This window comes from Crocodylus siamensis, chromosome 2 (genome assembly GCF_052110815.1).
Source record: "Crocodylus siamensis isolate JL-2025a chromosome 2, ASM5211081v1, whole genome shotgun sequence".
NCBI classification, from domain to species: domain Eukaryota; kingdom Metazoa; phylum Chordata; order Crocodylia; family Crocodylidae; genus Crocodylus; species Crocodylus siamensis.
The window spans coordinates 146,117,702-146,134,301 of record NC_143396.1 but is presented as its reverse complement, the minus strand read 5'-3'; the positions used below and the strand labels follow the sequence as shown (position 1 = coordinate 146,134,301).

At 45.4% G+C, this 16,600-nt stretch overlaps 1 protein-coding gene across 2 annotated transcripts in view; it reads right to left on the bottom strand.

Annotated features, from left to right (window-relative positions):
* HERC3 (HECT and RLD domain containing E3 ubiquitin protein ligase 3) overlaps positions 1-16,600 on the bottom strand; it is a 76,191-nt gene that overhangs the window by 39,643 nt on the left and 19,948 nt on the right. For both annotated transcript variants that reach the window (XM_090037057.1, XM_090037058.1), the window contains exons 3-9: positions 8,463-8,622; positions 6,441-6,517; positions 5,665-5,886; positions 4,493-4,584; positions 2,810-2,940; positions 1,717-1,877; positions 708-784 (exon numbers count right to left, since the gene is read on the bottom strand). In XM_090037057.1, coding sequence (XP_089893183.1) covers positions 708-784; positions 1,717-1,877; positions 2,810-2,940; positions 4,493-4,584; positions 5,665-5,886; positions 6,441-6,517; positions 8,463-8,622 — 920 coding nt within the window. The remainder of the gene's footprint in view (positions 1-707; positions 785-1,716; positions 1,878-2,809; positions 2,941-4,492; positions 4,585-5,664; positions 5,887-6,440; positions 6,518-8,462; positions 8,623-16,600) is intronic.

Sequence of the window (16,600 nt, the reverse complement as noted above, 5' to 3'; positions counted from 1 at the left end):
TTTTGGATACATAGCAAAAATAATCTGCACTTAAGAAGGGTGTAACATTGTGCAGAGACTTGTTATTTCCTGTGCCTGAACAGAACATTACCAGTAATATAGAGGAGTACTTCAGATTTTCACATGCAGAATGCACAAGTCTGGATCATACAGCCAGAAACACGACTTAAAATATTCTTCTTCCAAAGCCTACAGGTGAAGGGCAAAATCTATGCCTTACTTAAGTCAACAAGAGGCTTGTTATACTGCAGGAGTATGCAGAAGGTGATGTAAAGCCTTGCAGCTCTTTTCTGTTCTAATATGTAGTGATGGTATAGAAAAAGTTAAGTACCCCTGGCCTGGAAAGCAACTGCCAAGTGAAGTTAATGGGGGGGCAACCTCAAAAGGGAAGCAGTACTCCTGACCTGCTCTGCAATTATGAGCGTCTTTTCAACCACCCACACCTGTACCCTTCATAAAGGGGAGGGAGCAGCTTGAGGAATTTTCTGCAACTTCTGTATGACCCAGAGAGTCCTCTCACGGCAAGGCTGCACATCATGGGTGCACCTGGCATTAGATTCCCCAAGTCTCTTAATTCAGTAGGGCTTGTCTGCCTGATCAGCTAAACTGTAATTAGAAAGCCAATCCCATCACTTTGAGTCAACGCCAGATGAATTCCTTCCCCGTCCTTCCCCCCCAATCACTGGAGAGAAAACAGTTATTTTTACCTCATACTTGGAGCAAAGTACAAATGTCTGGTCTCCTCCAGAGAAGATATGTTTAACAATATGATATTTACAGGCATCTGGTGAAGAGACAGTTTTGTTAATTAAAATTGATAAATAAATGTTTAGGGGTACCCATTAAGAAAGCGTGCAGGCATGGACGAAGTAAAGGAAATTCTGGGTTTCAGAATAAACAGCAGCCAAACTCAACAAATTGTGAGTGTCACACAGAGACACCTCAAAGACTTGAGACAACTCAAAGACATGGGTGAGATGCCAGTTGAGTTTAGGTCATTAGATCATTATGCTATTTATAAAACAAAAACCACTCCATGTCAGGAGGGGAACCGCAGCAGAGGAACCTCCCCATAGCATGCCCACAGTAATCCTCATTGTGCTACCTAGAGGCATGTCCTGTCCACTCAGCACATACTTAAGCCCAGAAATCAGGGAGCTTAGGTTGCGACTCTGCCACTCAGGTGCTCGCAACTCCACTAAACCCATTATGCTGCCCAATTCCCAAGCTGTGGTACACACTGAGTGGGAGGAACTTGCTTCTCAGAATTGCTCCTGGGCTTCTGCTTGGGCAGTGCACACCTGCTCTACCATTCTGTGGGCCTATTTCAGCCACAAACACATGCATTATTTAGAGGCCCTTAGCTGTGAGGTACTGAGTACCTGGAACCCCACTGGAGCAAGTGATAATCCTCAATTTATAGCAGAACTGGGGAAATTTTAAGACATCCCAGTAGTAAGCAAGAGAATGATTCGTGAATGTTTCAGAGCAGACCAATGGCAGAGCCTAATGTGCAGCTCAGCTATGCAGAGGAGCAAGAGAGAGATGGTTAACCATATGAGAAACCACCAGCTCATTTCTGAGACTCTTCTTTTTTTCCTTTTCTTTTTTGGAGAAGTGTGACTAAGTCAAAGACCAAAAGCAAAACACCTTTAGAGTACTTCACACCAGGCTAATCTCTTGTGTGCCACATCCATTACTACACAGAACACTTACCAGGCTTCCCTGAGAGCTGCCCATTGTGAGCTGCCCAACGACCTTTGACTGGAGATGGGCATTTAACATTGCAAGTGTGTCCAGTTCCCAGCTGGCCTCTTGTTCCACAGCCGAATGCATAGATCATTCCAGAAGAAGGCACAAAGGCAAGAGTGTGGTGTCTGTAATGCAGACCATTACGAGGTTTGGGCCATGTTTAAATGTGAGAAAAATCAGAATGAAAAACTACCCCGAGAAACAATGAGCCAGAAGCTCAGCCACTGCAAGTCACTGACATCACTGCTAATTTGAACTAGGTGAGCTCTGACCATGCACAAGCATTCATCCACAGGCATGTCTGGCTGCATTCCCTACATCAGCATAGGGAATGATGAATACTAGAGCAAATGAGGCGTCACCAGAGGGTCATGCAGAGCTAGGGGTGATGACACCCTGCCCTGCTTCATATTATAAAAATGCAGTCAGTTTGTTGATGTAAACCCAATCATGTTACTAAATTCTGTCTTCATCACTAGGCTAACATAATTTAGCATTTCATAATTTACAGCCCGTCTCCTGAAAGACTGTAAATTATTGAGGTAAGGAACTTAGGTCTGTATTCTATCCCACCCAGTCAAGTGTGCAAGTGGATTTGGGTAGCTCAGTGTAATTATATTCCACCCACCTGTCCCTGAAAAACTGTTAATACAAAAAAGTAGGTGGGCTTCTTGTGCTGCTTTTTTTTTGAGACTCAGTTTCAAGGGTGAGATGAGAGTGTGTTACAAAAGCAAGGCATTAATGGATGTTCACAGACTTGAACAGGGTGGAATAGAATTGCACTTAAGTAGTTAAGTCCACATAAATGTTCAAGAGGCAGAATAGAGTCTGGCTGTTAGAATCTATCTGGACTGGTAATTATGTAGGAGGAGCATACACAGCAACAGACTACAGTAAAACTGACAGTGATAGCATTAGTATTAGTATTTCACACGTACAAAAGGATGCAACTTCGTTAAGTTTGATCTACCAGATTCAGAGAGCTCCAAATGATTAATTTCTACCACTAAATATGTACCAAAGCCCTTCCTTGTGCTACCCTCTACAAAGCACTCACCTGCCACAAGCAATCTGGGACACTTCACTGCCCATCAGTTCCAGCACTCTTCGGGGATTAACTTCATCATTCATGGAATCATGGCCGAGCTGCCCACAGGAACCTGCACCGAACGTGAACACCCCTCCACTCTGTTAGCAAATCAAACAGCATATGCTCCATTTAGTGAGCCATACCCAACAACACCGTTCTTTATCTGGTATCACAACTGCTCCCAAGCTAATCAGAGGCCATGATAGATAATCTAAAAAAAATGGCCTTCAGGACGCCTGGTCGTACAGCACCAGTTGAGTACTCTGGTTTTACGGTCAACTCAGTTGTTGTCATAGACCTGGCACATCATGTATCTTTGCCATCTTGGTTTGTATGTTGGCACATCGATGTCCAACCCACTTTCTCTATCACCATCAGATCTACTGTAAGTCCCAGCTGCATTTAGATAGCCATATAGCCTAAATGCCCAAGACTGCTTCCTGCGATCCTCTGTATCTGCATCTGTTCAACAGCACTTTTTTTGAACTGGAGCCACCTCTCTATATATGCAACACCACTGTTTAATTCTTTTAGAGCTCCCAAAGCATTCTGCAGCATTGTCACCTCCTTTTACAAGGGGGGAAACTGAAGTAGCAACATGTCCAAGGTCACCAAACAGATTAATGGCAAAAGCCAGGAATGGAACCCAGAATGCCCAAACCCCACTCTGATAGTCTGTTCACAAGGCCACACTGTCCCCTATACACCACTTAGTTCTTCAACTTGGCGGGTCTTCAAATGAAGCCCTGTTTTATAAGGCCCCTGGCAAGTGTTCATTTAAAGGTGCCATGGTATCTAGTCCCCAAACCCAACAATAGCATTTCCTGCCATATCACTTGTACAGGCCAGGAGGCACAATTTGGGGATCAGATGTCAAGTCCTAATCATATCCTTTCTACCTGACAGTGCTGGGAGAGCCAGGGATCATGACCTGGGCTTCCCCTGCACTAACAAGTTGAAAGCCAGGTTCCCAGAGAGCTGCTCCATCCATGGATCTGCCACATACAAAGTAGCCATAAAAAGCATTTGTCATATAACATAGAACAGTTTTACAGCTTGTAATGTTCTACATGTAATACAAAACATTTGTATGGCTTGTTTGACATTCTACGGCACATTAAATTTAGTAAAGGTGCAGCACCCTTGCCAGTTATGTCAAAATTAATTCATTAATCGTATAAATGCAATACATAGAGGGGGTCTACAGTTTCTAAACTGATGACTCTTTCTTTCAGAGCTCCTTAACTGTGGAGCTCACTTCAAATCTGGCATATAACAGTCCCCTTTTAAACTGTCAAAGCAGGATGCCCAAGTCCACCTCTTTGAGGAGAACCAAGGAGGAAGACAGATTTTCTTCTCAAAGGTCTTTCTTGGGGATCTGCCAGCATGTTAACATCATTTATGTCATATCGTTATGGATCATAGTCATCTGCAGTCACCCTTTTAGTAAGTGTGCACCAGGGAATAATTTGGTCATTAAATTAAATGAAGATCTTAATCTCAAATTTAAACAACACAATTACAGTAGGGGCAGGAGAAAAAGGGGCAGTAAAAGCCACATGTTTCTTCTCCTATAACACTCAGAAAGCCAAAGTAAGATAATCCTGTGGGCGAGAAGACGGTATGAAATTCCTAGATTGATCCTTTTACCTTTGTTAGAACTGCAGTATGTTCCTCTCCACAGCTGATATAGACAACCTTTTGAGACCGCAAGAGCTTCACATGGCAAGGGGTCTCTCGATCTGCATCAGAGACAGTGGAAGAGAGAAGTTTAGTTGATATGGTCATTAGATGTTCCAGAAACTCAAAGTGACCTGATTTTCAGACACAACAAGCACCCACAGCTTTAACTGACTTGTGGCAAATCAGTATTTAAGGTGTGTTTGGAGTGGTTGTGGGGGAAGAGTGGTGACTAAACCAAGTACTTAACAATTATTTTCCAGCTCCAAATCATGAGCAACTTGCTGAAGGGTATAGAGACCCACGTACAACAGTCAGATGGTTCTAGTAGTTAACATTATGTCCATAATGACACACATAGGGGAATTAAGAATAGCCCTTAAATTCTGCAGACTTGGACAGCACTCCAAGAGATCTCTGGTAACCTGCAAATGCACACCTCAGGTAAATGCTTTTGTGTTTAACCTGGTAGAAATAAAGTTAGGATTAAGACTGTCAAAAGCAGCCATGCTTCAGCACAGGGCTGAAGCATGAAGTACATTTGAGATTGGCTATTTGGAAGCAGTTTATTCACTAAAGCATGCATCTTGCTATAAGGCTGTTCAGAAACAAGAACTCAGCAAGCTTTTCCTACAGAAGCTATGAAAAGAAGTTATTTCAGGTCAGTCAGGGAAATTAGCAATAAACTAAGCAGTATTTAGCAGTATGCAGTGTCCTGAATGCATATACCACAAGTCACTGAGTTCTGTATAAATGACTGTTGGCTGCAGTCATGCTAGCAAATTAGGACCCTGATCCCACTGACTAATCTTCATGTATGGACTTCAGTTCTTCCACTGACTTCAATGCAGGTCACAGATGCCCAGTGTCCCTGAACTGGGAGAAGTAGGGGGACACAAACCAGGCTACTTATCCAGGTTGTCAACATTTTGGCATACTTCTTTTGACCTTGCTGAGTCCCATTTATAGCTGCAAAAAGAACCTGGTATGGAAAGTATGCAAGTCTCTTCAAAGAAGCCGCAGTTCTTTATTTTCTCACAGAAGGTGTGCATCATGGTAGAAATCATATACCACAAGGTATATGATTACTACGAAAATAAAAGCCATGCTCAGCAAAAAATAACCTAAAAACTTTTTCATACCTTGTTCATCACTTAAGCCCAGCTGTCCTGAGCTGTTCTTCCCCCAACCAAACACAGCTCCTGAGAGAGACAGGGCAAAGCTGTGAGCCCCACCAGCAGCAACCTGTGCCAAGGGAATCCCATCAAGAAATTTGACACGCTGTGGCGTGGCTTGTGAAGGGCATTCTTTCCCCAGGCCCAGCTGGCCATAGTTGTTCTGCCCCCAGGTGAAGAACTGGCCATCTGAAATAAGAGTGCCCAATTAAAATCAGTAAGTAAAACTTAGCTAATGGCGGAACAAAGAAAACATGAATTATGGAACCAAGGCAAATAAATTTAAATGTGATTGCAACTTTATGGTAATTTTGGTGGAGCACACAAAAAGTATTGCTATAACTTACCAGGCAAAACAGAAAAAGGCACTAGCTCTGCTTGCTCATGAGTAGAGCCTAGGAAAGAAAAATTTTCCCCATGCCACAGACTACTGACACATTTTTCTAGCTTGAACCGAAAGGCTTTAAAAAGGCTTGTTAACCATCACACAGGAAGCTGGTTAACTGTACGCCACATCCACCACTCCCTCCCTGGTCAGCTCTTTCTGATCATATCCTTGGACGGCCTCTCTCCAGCTCTGGACACCAGCTGTTTTCATAACAGTCTACTTTGACTATATAACTAATTTGGGGCAAGCTCTTTGGGGAAGAGATGTCATATGCATGGACAATCCCTCACACCAAGAAACCCCAGAGCACAGGCACTAACATATCACAGATGAAGGAGACTAAATGTTACAGTACCGGCAGAGAGAGCAAGGCAATGCCAACTGCCACAGGAGACCTGCAGTATCGTCTGCTGGTTCAACTTCTTTATTAACCTAAAGAGAATTATTGTAACAGGTCACCAAAACCATAAAAAGTCACTCAGCTCTGTCACTGTGGTTTTTACCCATGTGCTTGTTCTAACCAAAATGTTTACATGCAACACATATTAGTTTCCCCTAGTGACATGCAGCTCTGATCTTGAAGACATATGTTTCAACAAGTTACTAGGCACTAAACACACCCGTTCTAAGAGGGTAATGCCACAGAGTCTAAGTAGCTTTCACCCAGCCAAGTTATTATTCAGTTTAGCAGGGCTGTAGCATCTATAAATTGCTTGGAACAGCTGCATTACAGTGCCTGTATTACTGGTCTCTGGCAAGCCACTGAGGTTTGCTAGCAACAGTGAGTGGGTTGTGGAGTTCGTCTCACATGCATCAGTACTATTTTGGGAACTTGTATAAAGAATACAGTGCAAGTCTTAATATTCTAATATAGCTCTGAAACATCATTCAACATACAGCATTAGTGGTTTTTAGTATTTGTTTCAACCATTTCTCTATCAGATCTCCTTTTTAAAGGTTATTCCTGCAGAGAGAACCTCAGCTCATGCATCAGGTTTCTGTTACTGGAAGTTCATTAGCCATTTTAATAATACCCAAACCAGATAAGCACCCAACATTCCTCTCCTATTGCCATGTTAGCTCCAGAGGGTTTACTATCAGTACTCTGAAATGGCAAACAGGGAAGTTAAATTAAAAAAAAATATCAGCACCATCTCAAGATTCCTGAGAATCACTAAATATCACTGCTGATACAGGGGTGTACTTGGTAGCTGTGTTGGTCTGAGACAAGAAGACATACAATAAACTACAACTCTTGGTTCCAAAACGATACCTTTTATTAGACCAACTGGGAAATCGCAAGAAAAACATCCTTTTCTGCAAGCTTTCGGGCAGAAAGAGGTGAAGGGAACGTTGATCCCAAAAGCTCGCAGAAAAGGAAATTTTTCCTGCAATTTCCCAGTTGGTCTAATGAAAGGTATCATTTTGGAACTGCTGATAACAGGCACTTGAATAGTTTACTAACACCTCAGTGGAGGAGCTGGCAACCCACAGAGCCTTTAGATCCAGCCTGTGAAACCATGGCTTCAGTGGAGGGGAGGCTCTCCTTGCACTGGGACTTATCAGCCACCTGGGGCTCCAGTGGGAGGGAAGCTCTGTAGGTTGTGGGGCAGGGAATATGTCTTTCAACTTTCAAAAGCATAGCTTTGCATCTGACCAGTAAGGCAAAGAGGTGGGAGTGGCCTGGTCCTAATACCCACCAACTCGGACCGGAGATGGGTCATTCTGGACCCTCCCCATTCTCTTCCCCCCAGAAAACAGTGCCTATCCCTGCATCAGTGCACAGTGATGTGCCAAACTCAGACAAGCAAAATGAGCAAATGGGCAACTCTGCACAACATTGAGTAAAAGGTCTTAATTAGACCATCAGATTAATTATTTTTCATCTCTGGAAAAGGGATTGCACATCTCAGAATGGTATTCTCAGAAGCAGAAGGTAGAGATATAGGTGTCAAACAGCATTTCCATTTTGCCCCAACTCCTCTCTTATACCCCTGCACCTCAATCCAAGTTCTAATGCACATTTTTCTCATGAGAGAAAGTTTGCCAATTCCTTTTTAGTCTGTTATCATGGGAAACCAAAGCTGAAGGCTCATGCTGTCTGTTACAGAGAGGCGTAATAGGGCAGACTGCAGCACAACTGAACAAAAACTCACCTCTGGACCAAAAGGAAGGAATTACTTGAAGAGATGAATGCAAAGTGGAATAAAAATTCCCACTCTTTTTTTTTAATTCAGACAAAAATACTTTCTCACAAGCCCACTGGAGGTGTGGAAAGACTCCTAGTGACTCCATGCCCAGACAGAACAATAATGAGTATTGCTACCTCTGAGCACCCCCTGTGAAAGCCTGGGCTTTTGGTTCTTATAAAATTTACCTTGGAACTGCCACTGAATCTTCAATGGTAGTAAGCCCCAGCTGTCCATCGCTCCCAGCACCCCACGCAAAGAGCTGGCCCTGGTCACTGAGTGCCACGCTGTGAGACTCTCCGCAGGCAATGCGCACTATGTGCTGATCTGCCAATGCTCCAATTTGCTCTGAGGAAAATGGAAAAGTCATTAACAATCAGTGCATCTCTCACATTTCTATACAGACACTAGAGAGCTGTATACAAGCTCTAACAAAGCAGATCTTGAATATGCTAGGACTGGTGCATTTGTGACAAGCATGGTTTTGAAAAACTCAACACACCCACACTGCAGTAGAAAGGCACAGATTTTCAAACAGGCTCATTGCCCAGCATCTTCTATGCTAAGCTCCATGACTCCATTTTCATGCTCCCCTGAAAACCTGCAGAGATTATGGCTAGTAAACTCTCTTGAGAAGTCTGGCCTACAACAGGCAGGTGGTGTTATAGAAAACATAACAAAGGAACAGGATTGCAGCTCAGCATTTAGGGGAGCCACAAAACAAATTATTCTTGCATTAACAGCATCCTCATTTGACATTTTTCTCTGTCTTCTTGTGATGAATCATTAAGTTGGATATACAGAAATTTTTCTGAAATTTCTCATTGCAGCTTTGATCTTCCCTACTTCACTTGATTACTTGAAAGGTTGTTCCACTGACCACATCTTATTCATAGATGCTAGGATCAGAAGAGACCTCAGCAGATCATTGAGTCCAACTCAGGCAGAACTCCATAGGCAGGAAAGAGTGCTGGGTTCAGACGACCCTGGCCAGATGCCCATCCAACCTCCTCCATCTTCCCCACTCATTTTCAGGGACAGTACCTGGATCATCACAGTTGAACTGCCCTATCACACAGTGCCCATCCCCAGTCCCAATGGTATTAAATTACTAGAGATTTTAACTTCAATCCCTTATGTATACATTTTAAAAGCAGTAGGAAATCAAGAAATCTGACCAAAGTCAGACAGCCTGCCTGCAATTCATTTTCTCACTGTGTGCATATGAAATAGCTTTCCTATCATTAAAATATCACAATTTTCATTGCACACTGTTTTTAAGTGCTTGGTTAACTAAATGAAAAAAAACTGGTTTTGCAATAAACTGACACTTGTCTCATGGTAAAATTTTCTCAAGTATGGTTATAAGAGTGGCCTGGTTTCACACAACAAAATACAGATTTCAGACTGGACAAAAATGCTTCCTTCTGTAACAAACTGGGAACTGATTAGCCAGTAGTGTAAGAGAAAAAACAATTAATTTGCCTAACCCAGGAGAAAGAAGCAAGGTTATATTTAATTCTTTAAATATTACACTCTATGCCTTGATTACGCAGTAAGAGAAAAAAAACTGCAAGTAACCAGTTTTTGGCATTTTAAGTTAATTTAAAAGGCAGAGTACTGATAGTGTTAATTTAAAATACTCATGGTACAATACCCTGGTGCTTTCTACCATATACTTTTTAAAAATCTTTTTAGCTATTCTAACACTAACAGTGAATAAGTCTAGCTAAAGACCTGGTTTTCAGGAGCAGTCACTTTAGTTTCACACATCCACATACATACATGACCTACACATTTGGACAAGTTAATGCACAAGTCCACAATAGCCAACGTTGTGCCAGTCTGCCTAAGCAATATATAGGTGGGCCCCATGCCAAGGAAAACAGAAGCAGGTCAGTCACAAGTCAGTGAGCAGTAGGGTGGAGGGGATGGGAGACAACATATCAAAATCTAGAGGTAGCTGTGATTTACAGGTCTCCTCCTTTCAGTGGCCAGCCAACTAGGGGTGGAAACAGATATCGCCTTTTGGCCTTTGTGCCACCATAACCGTTTTTATGATGGCACAAAGGTGACAAGCAAGCACACATCCATGCCCCTTGCCACACCACAAATGCCCAAAACGTGTGGCCATGAAGAAAGTGCTATTAATTTGTGTTGCTATTTAGCGGCTAATGTTTGTTTGCTTTGTGGTAGGAGAGTGCAAGCATGTTGGTGAGCTGCCTACAATTTCCAGGAGCCCTGGGGAGGTGTGCCAGGAGCTTGAGGGGCCTCGTCCTGTACACCCCAGGAAGTCTCGTTTAGGACCTGGCCCCTTAAGTCCCAGGAGCAGCTGCTCAGCTTTCCCATTTTAAAAAGATGCACCTGTGATAATCTTGGGGTGGGTCTCATTAAGCAGGCATAGCTGGGGTTTACTGCTTGCAAAAATGTTCCCCCAGGATCTCCATAAGCAGAGAAAGCTAGGGTTTCCCATGGGCAGAGAGGTGCCCCTGAGATTTCCTGAGGGTATATCTCTGTAAAGCTGGCTGGGCAGGTACTCCCAGGGTTTGAGGGACATAGGGATTCCCAGGATGCACAGGACTGAGTCCCAGGAGAACACATCACTCTTTGTCCTGAAGCATCAAAAGGAAGGACAAGACAGGTGATGTGTTTCAGCTAGTGAAGATGATCTGCTTCATTTGGCAAAGTCTATTTCTAACCTCAGACATGAGTATGTTAGTGCAGATACTGTTGACAACACCTTTATGTTCAACCAGAAGAGTTAACGCAAAAGGGTCTTAAAGGCTTTGCTACCAGCTCTGGCTAGAAAGTTCTCCAGAAGAAAACAGAACAAAGAACAGCCAAACAAGGGCATTCTTTCAGTCACAAAAAATCCACTTCATTACCACCCTACTGCAGCTTACATTCCACATAGCCTTAATGAAATACAACACTAACCCCAATTGCTATTTACAAGGCAATTGAGTTCTTTTAAACATAGTGGACACAAACCCACCAGTTTCCATCATCTCCCAAATCCATTTTCTAGATTGGATAGGACCCATCTGCATTGGATCCATTCTTCTGGCACACCCTTAATGTTTCCAATGGGAACACAAGCACAACATATGGCAAAGGTGGGAAATTTTGTAATATATTTAGGAAAAAATGGGAGTCAATATGCCCACTACTTTGTATCACTCCCCCTGGTTACAAAAGTTAATTTCTTCCTGAGTCAAGGCTGGTTGGGTGGGTGGGGTGGGGAAGGGGTGGAGGAGGAGGTAGGAGTAAAAGAGGTATACAATTAGTTTACAGGTCTAGTCACGATGTGAATCAACCATCAAGATGTGCATGTAACCTGGAGAGACAATGAAAGACTTAATAATAAAGCATTAGTGACTGAGAGTGAGAAGAAGCAAGGTTTGTGAGCAGCTGCAACTGAAGACAAAGGAACAGAAGTGTCTGGAGACAGGATTCAGATCTGTCTTAAAGACTGGCTTAAGGACTTCCTGGGATATGCAAGAACACAGAGGGAAACTACATCCAGGTTTGGGAGAAAAAAAAAGCGTTGGAACAGCTTCCACAAATTCTGATCTAGGTTTGTATTCCCTCCCTCCCACCACCCATGATGCATTCTTGCTGGATAACAACTGTTGACTTGGTTTGAAAAGCTGCCCTGTGTCACGGTCAATGCCTATCAAGAGCACTGCTCCCCAGAGGGGTACAGTCCAAGCTACACAGACTCAGCGCAGAACCAGGAAGTGAAACAAGGATGCTGAGGCATCCCTCTCTCAAGAGCTGTACATTATTGAGCTCACCTTTGCGAAAAAGCTAAGCCAACAGCCTACAAAACTGTCCAAAAGGTAGAACACCCTGCAAATCCATGACCAACTTTAAGCTAAGAGTTTTAATAGGTCATGCTTTGCACATACCTTTCCTTCCAGGGATGGATTGCAGTCAGGTTTTACTTTCGAAAATACGGATTAACCACAATTTGACCTGGTCCCAAACTATTAAACAGATAAAGTACATGCTATGCACCAAGCTAAAGACCTCACTGTGCATCTCTGTTCAGTAGTACAACCCATCTTTCATCACTGGCAGAGGGAGAAGAACAAACAACCTAACATATTTCATGATTGTATTCAATTCCCATATGCTGATAGCATTAATTCCCAGAAAGCAATGGCACTGGCATTTTGGACATCAAAAACAAGTGTTACTGGATGGCAAAGGAAAGAGGTTAAAAATGGTGGGTTTTATTCCCACTGTCATCTTTTTTACAGAACTTCAGACTTGCAACCAAACTGACACAAGTCCTCACGAAGTAAGAGCTTAAAACCCTTAAAATGTGAAAGTGTATTAATATCAATGCAATTACACAAAGCTTCATCTAACACAAAACCCAAAGGGCACCACCGTTCATTCTGTACTCTCATCACTGCAGAAAACTGCAGTTGTTCCCCAAATCAGCACCTGTGCTCAGAGCTGGGTGCATTAGCAAAATTCATCTCTTCAGTTGATGCACACACTTTAATAACTGGGTCCCCCATTCACCTGTTTTTCCCTCAAAGGAAAATGGCCCAGTTGAGACTGACTTCTCTTAGGCTCACCTGGCTCAGGCAACATATGCGGGCCCAATAATCAAGCTGCTCTTGTTGAACCCTCAAGCCTAAGGTAAACGGTGATCAGGCCTCACTGAGTTTGTGAGCTCCTGGGACTGCTTTCATTTATTTCTGGTCCCAAGGGGCCATTCCAACACAGTGCTATCTATGCATCCATGCTCTCTATACAAGTGCAATTCCCTGCAGATCATATCCACTAGCCTGACATCAGTGGAGCTGCGCAGAAGGGTTACTGCAGTGGAGAAACAGGCCTACTGTCTTGAACGTAGCTCGACTTCTCCCTTCTCTAGCAGCTACAACTCAGCTCTGGTAACCTGGTTCTAGTCTTCCTTCTGCAAGCTTGGGAAGCTTCTGGAAGTTTAATTGCTGATTTCAAGGGGAATGGAGCTAGGTTGCTGCTGAAAGCTGCTAAGCCCCACCTTCAGTCTCCATACTTCAGTTTTCCCTCCATGGAACAGGGCTAATATCTTCTCCTAACTCTGGGAGCTTATGTGTAAAAAACTTGTGTGTACCACACTGGCAAAAGTCACTGATTTTTTTTTTGCCTCCCTCCATTATGCAGAATGCAGTCTTTTCCCCAGGATCATCTGAGCATATGTTAATCTAATTTCCTGTCACAGCAGGAGCCAGGTACTGGCAGTACCCTTGTCTCTTCTGCTCTTTACCCATGTACACTGTAATGCTTTTCACAGCTGTGGTGTGCAAAAGATAGTACACTATTCTTACTGAACCTTTTAAACCAAGGGTGCTCAACCCCCATCTGTGGGCCAAATCCAGTCTGCAGAGCCATGGCCTCCAGTCAAGCTCTGAACACCCAGATCCAGCCCCCACACCCAGACCACTGCCCAGTAGTGGGATCAGGGCTTGGCCCACTCCCGCACATCTAGATCAGGCTGGAGTGCTCCCCCACACAACCAACGTGTCTGAACTAGGGCTACCCCGCCACCATGACCACCAGCCTCTGCCTCCACATAAGGGCCAAGCTGCTTCACGCCACCCTCTACAGTGGACATAGAGTTGGGCTGAGCACCCCTGTAGCTAGATTAGGCCACCAGTGTGTTGGCCCCATGTGCCAGATCAAGCCCATCAGCTGAATCCAGCCCAAAGACCAGGGGTGGGCAAAATATTACCCGCAGGCCACATCTGGAGCACAAGGCCAGTCTATCTGGCCTGCACGGCCCCTAAAAAATTTAGAAAATTAATATTTCTCTGTCCTTGGTTCCTGTCAAAAATGACAGGAACCAGAGGCAGTAGGACCTAGGGGAAGCCCTGGCGGGCTCCTGCAACAGGAAGGGGGAGGGCAGGGGAAGACCCTGGGGAAAAGCAGCCCCTCCCCAGCCCTGTGGCCAGGCTTCCTGCTGCAGCTGCTCACAGGCAGCCCCACATGGGCTGTAGGCAGCTGCAGCCTGGGGCGGGGAAGGGACTGCTTTTCCCCCAGCACTCAGCACCAGCTCACAGCCCACCCTGGCAGCTGCTCGGTGCGGAGCAAAGCAGCTCTCCCGCTTCCCGCGCCAGGCAGTTTGCTGCTGCTCGCCTGGAGCTCGCGCGCTGGACAGCTCAGAGGTGGTGGTGGCAAACACTGCCCAGGGCAATGAGCGGGGGGCTGCTGTGCACAGCCCTGATGGGCGAGCCTGGAGCCAGCTCGTGGCCTGGGCTGGCAGCAGGAGTGGGTTATGAGCTGGTGCTGAGCACGGGGTGGGGGGGAGCAGCCCTTTGCTCGCCCCATGGCTGGTGCTCTGCAATGCAGCCACTCACAGCCAGCATGGAGCGGCCTGTGCCTGCTCGGGACAGCCCTGCACGGTGTGAAGGAGGAGCCGCTTTTCCTCGCTGCCGGCGAGCAGGGGCTCAGGGCTGCACACTGTCCCCCACCTGTACTGTGAGGCTTGGGGAGCACTGGGTATGAGCGGGCACAGGAGCCAGCAGGAACATGGGGCCTGCACTGGTGTCCCAGGGCCAGCACCAGTGGGGCCCAGAGCAGGGCAGCAGGAGTGCAGGGTCCCAGCTGGCAGCTCTATGGAGCTAGGCCAGCTCCCCCCTCTCCCTGCTGGTGCAGCCCAGTCTGACTCCATAGGCCCCTGCCATCCTGTGCTGGCACTAGCCCCGAGACACTGGTCCCAAGACATTAGAGGACTGGTCCCAAGACGGTGACCAGGGGGCAGGGCACCTGTGAAGGGGCGGGGCTACCCATGCAGCCCTTGACAGCTTGTCAGAACTGGGTAAGCAGCCCTCTGCCTGAAATAATTGCCCGGCCCTGCCATAGACAGATCTGGCATCGCCTACGAAGCCCGTGGGGAAGCAGGCTGGGTACCACTGTTTTAGACAAATGACTGCTTATGAACATTAGGAACTGGACTCTATGGCCAAGGAGGCCCCTTCCAATCCAGGGCTCAAGAATGTTAGAAGTGAAAAACCATTATCCTGAAGTGACAGGGGCCAAGATAAAACTAATGCATCATTAAATAGGCCACTGGTTACCAGTGAGTTAAATAGCTAACTGGTATGCTCTTGCCATTTTTAATATCATCACTAAGAGGTTTGGAGAATCCTTCATTTATAAGCTGTATGTACTGCACTATTAGTGTGCAGAGTGCTCAAAAGAACAGAATTCACACCTAATTCCCCAACCCAAAGGATCTCAATATCCACATTCAACAGATATTATGTACATAAAGTAGGAAGTGGTCATCAGGCTGCATCTTCCCAGGCAAAACTGATATCCATGAGTCTTCACTGGTGGTAACAGTAGATTGAGACTGCAGCACAGATAAGGTGCAGGTGATTTCCTCAGTGTCGGGACTTCCTGACCCAGACACCATACATCCTCCCAAACATGACAATAAGCAGCCCTACTGAGGTGAAAATGATAAGCAGTTCAGAACAGCTGCAGCTGTTCTCAAGCAGCAGATGAGAAAGGTACCTTGATAACTGGTATTTACATAGGATGCCTTTAGTTCTAAAGGAAAATCAAAGGGCATCTATACATGTACTCTGATGCACAGTCACTTACTTTACTGCGCATTACAGCATCACATAAAAACCCATGCAATTATGCTAATGCACAGTAAAACAGGCTACTTACTGCACATTAAATGTCACTTAAAAAACATGTGCTTTTGGTACTATGCTTTTGTAAGATGTTCAACATCTTCATTAGCCACCTGGACGAGGGTGTGGAGAGCACCCTGTTCAAGTTCGCTGTGGGGTAAAGTGAATACACTGGCAGGATAGGTTTGAGAAGTGGGAGGATCTGAACAGGATGTGGTTCACCAAGGCCAAGTGCAGAGTGTTGCACCTGGGGAGAGGAAACCAGCGTTATGGTTATAGGTTAGGGGCTGACCCCCTCAGCAGCACACAGGCAGAGAGGGATCTTGGAGTCATGACTGACTCCAGGATGAATATGGGTCGCCAATGCAACAAAGCAATAGGCAGAGCCAACCGCACCCTGTCCTGCATCAACAGGGGCATCACTAACAGGTCCAGAGAGGTCTTGCTCCCCCTCTACGCGGTGCTGGTCAGGCCGCAGCTGGAGTACTGTGTCCAGTTCTGGGCGCCACACTTCAAGAGGGACATGGAAAACCTGGAGAGGGTTGGCTGGGGACCTCCGTGGCCAGCCCTATGAGAAGAGGCTGAGGGACCTGAATCTCTTCAGTCTCCGCAAGAGGAGACTGAGGGGGGAACTTGTGGCTGCCTACAACCTTATCAAGGGCCAGCAGCAGGGACTT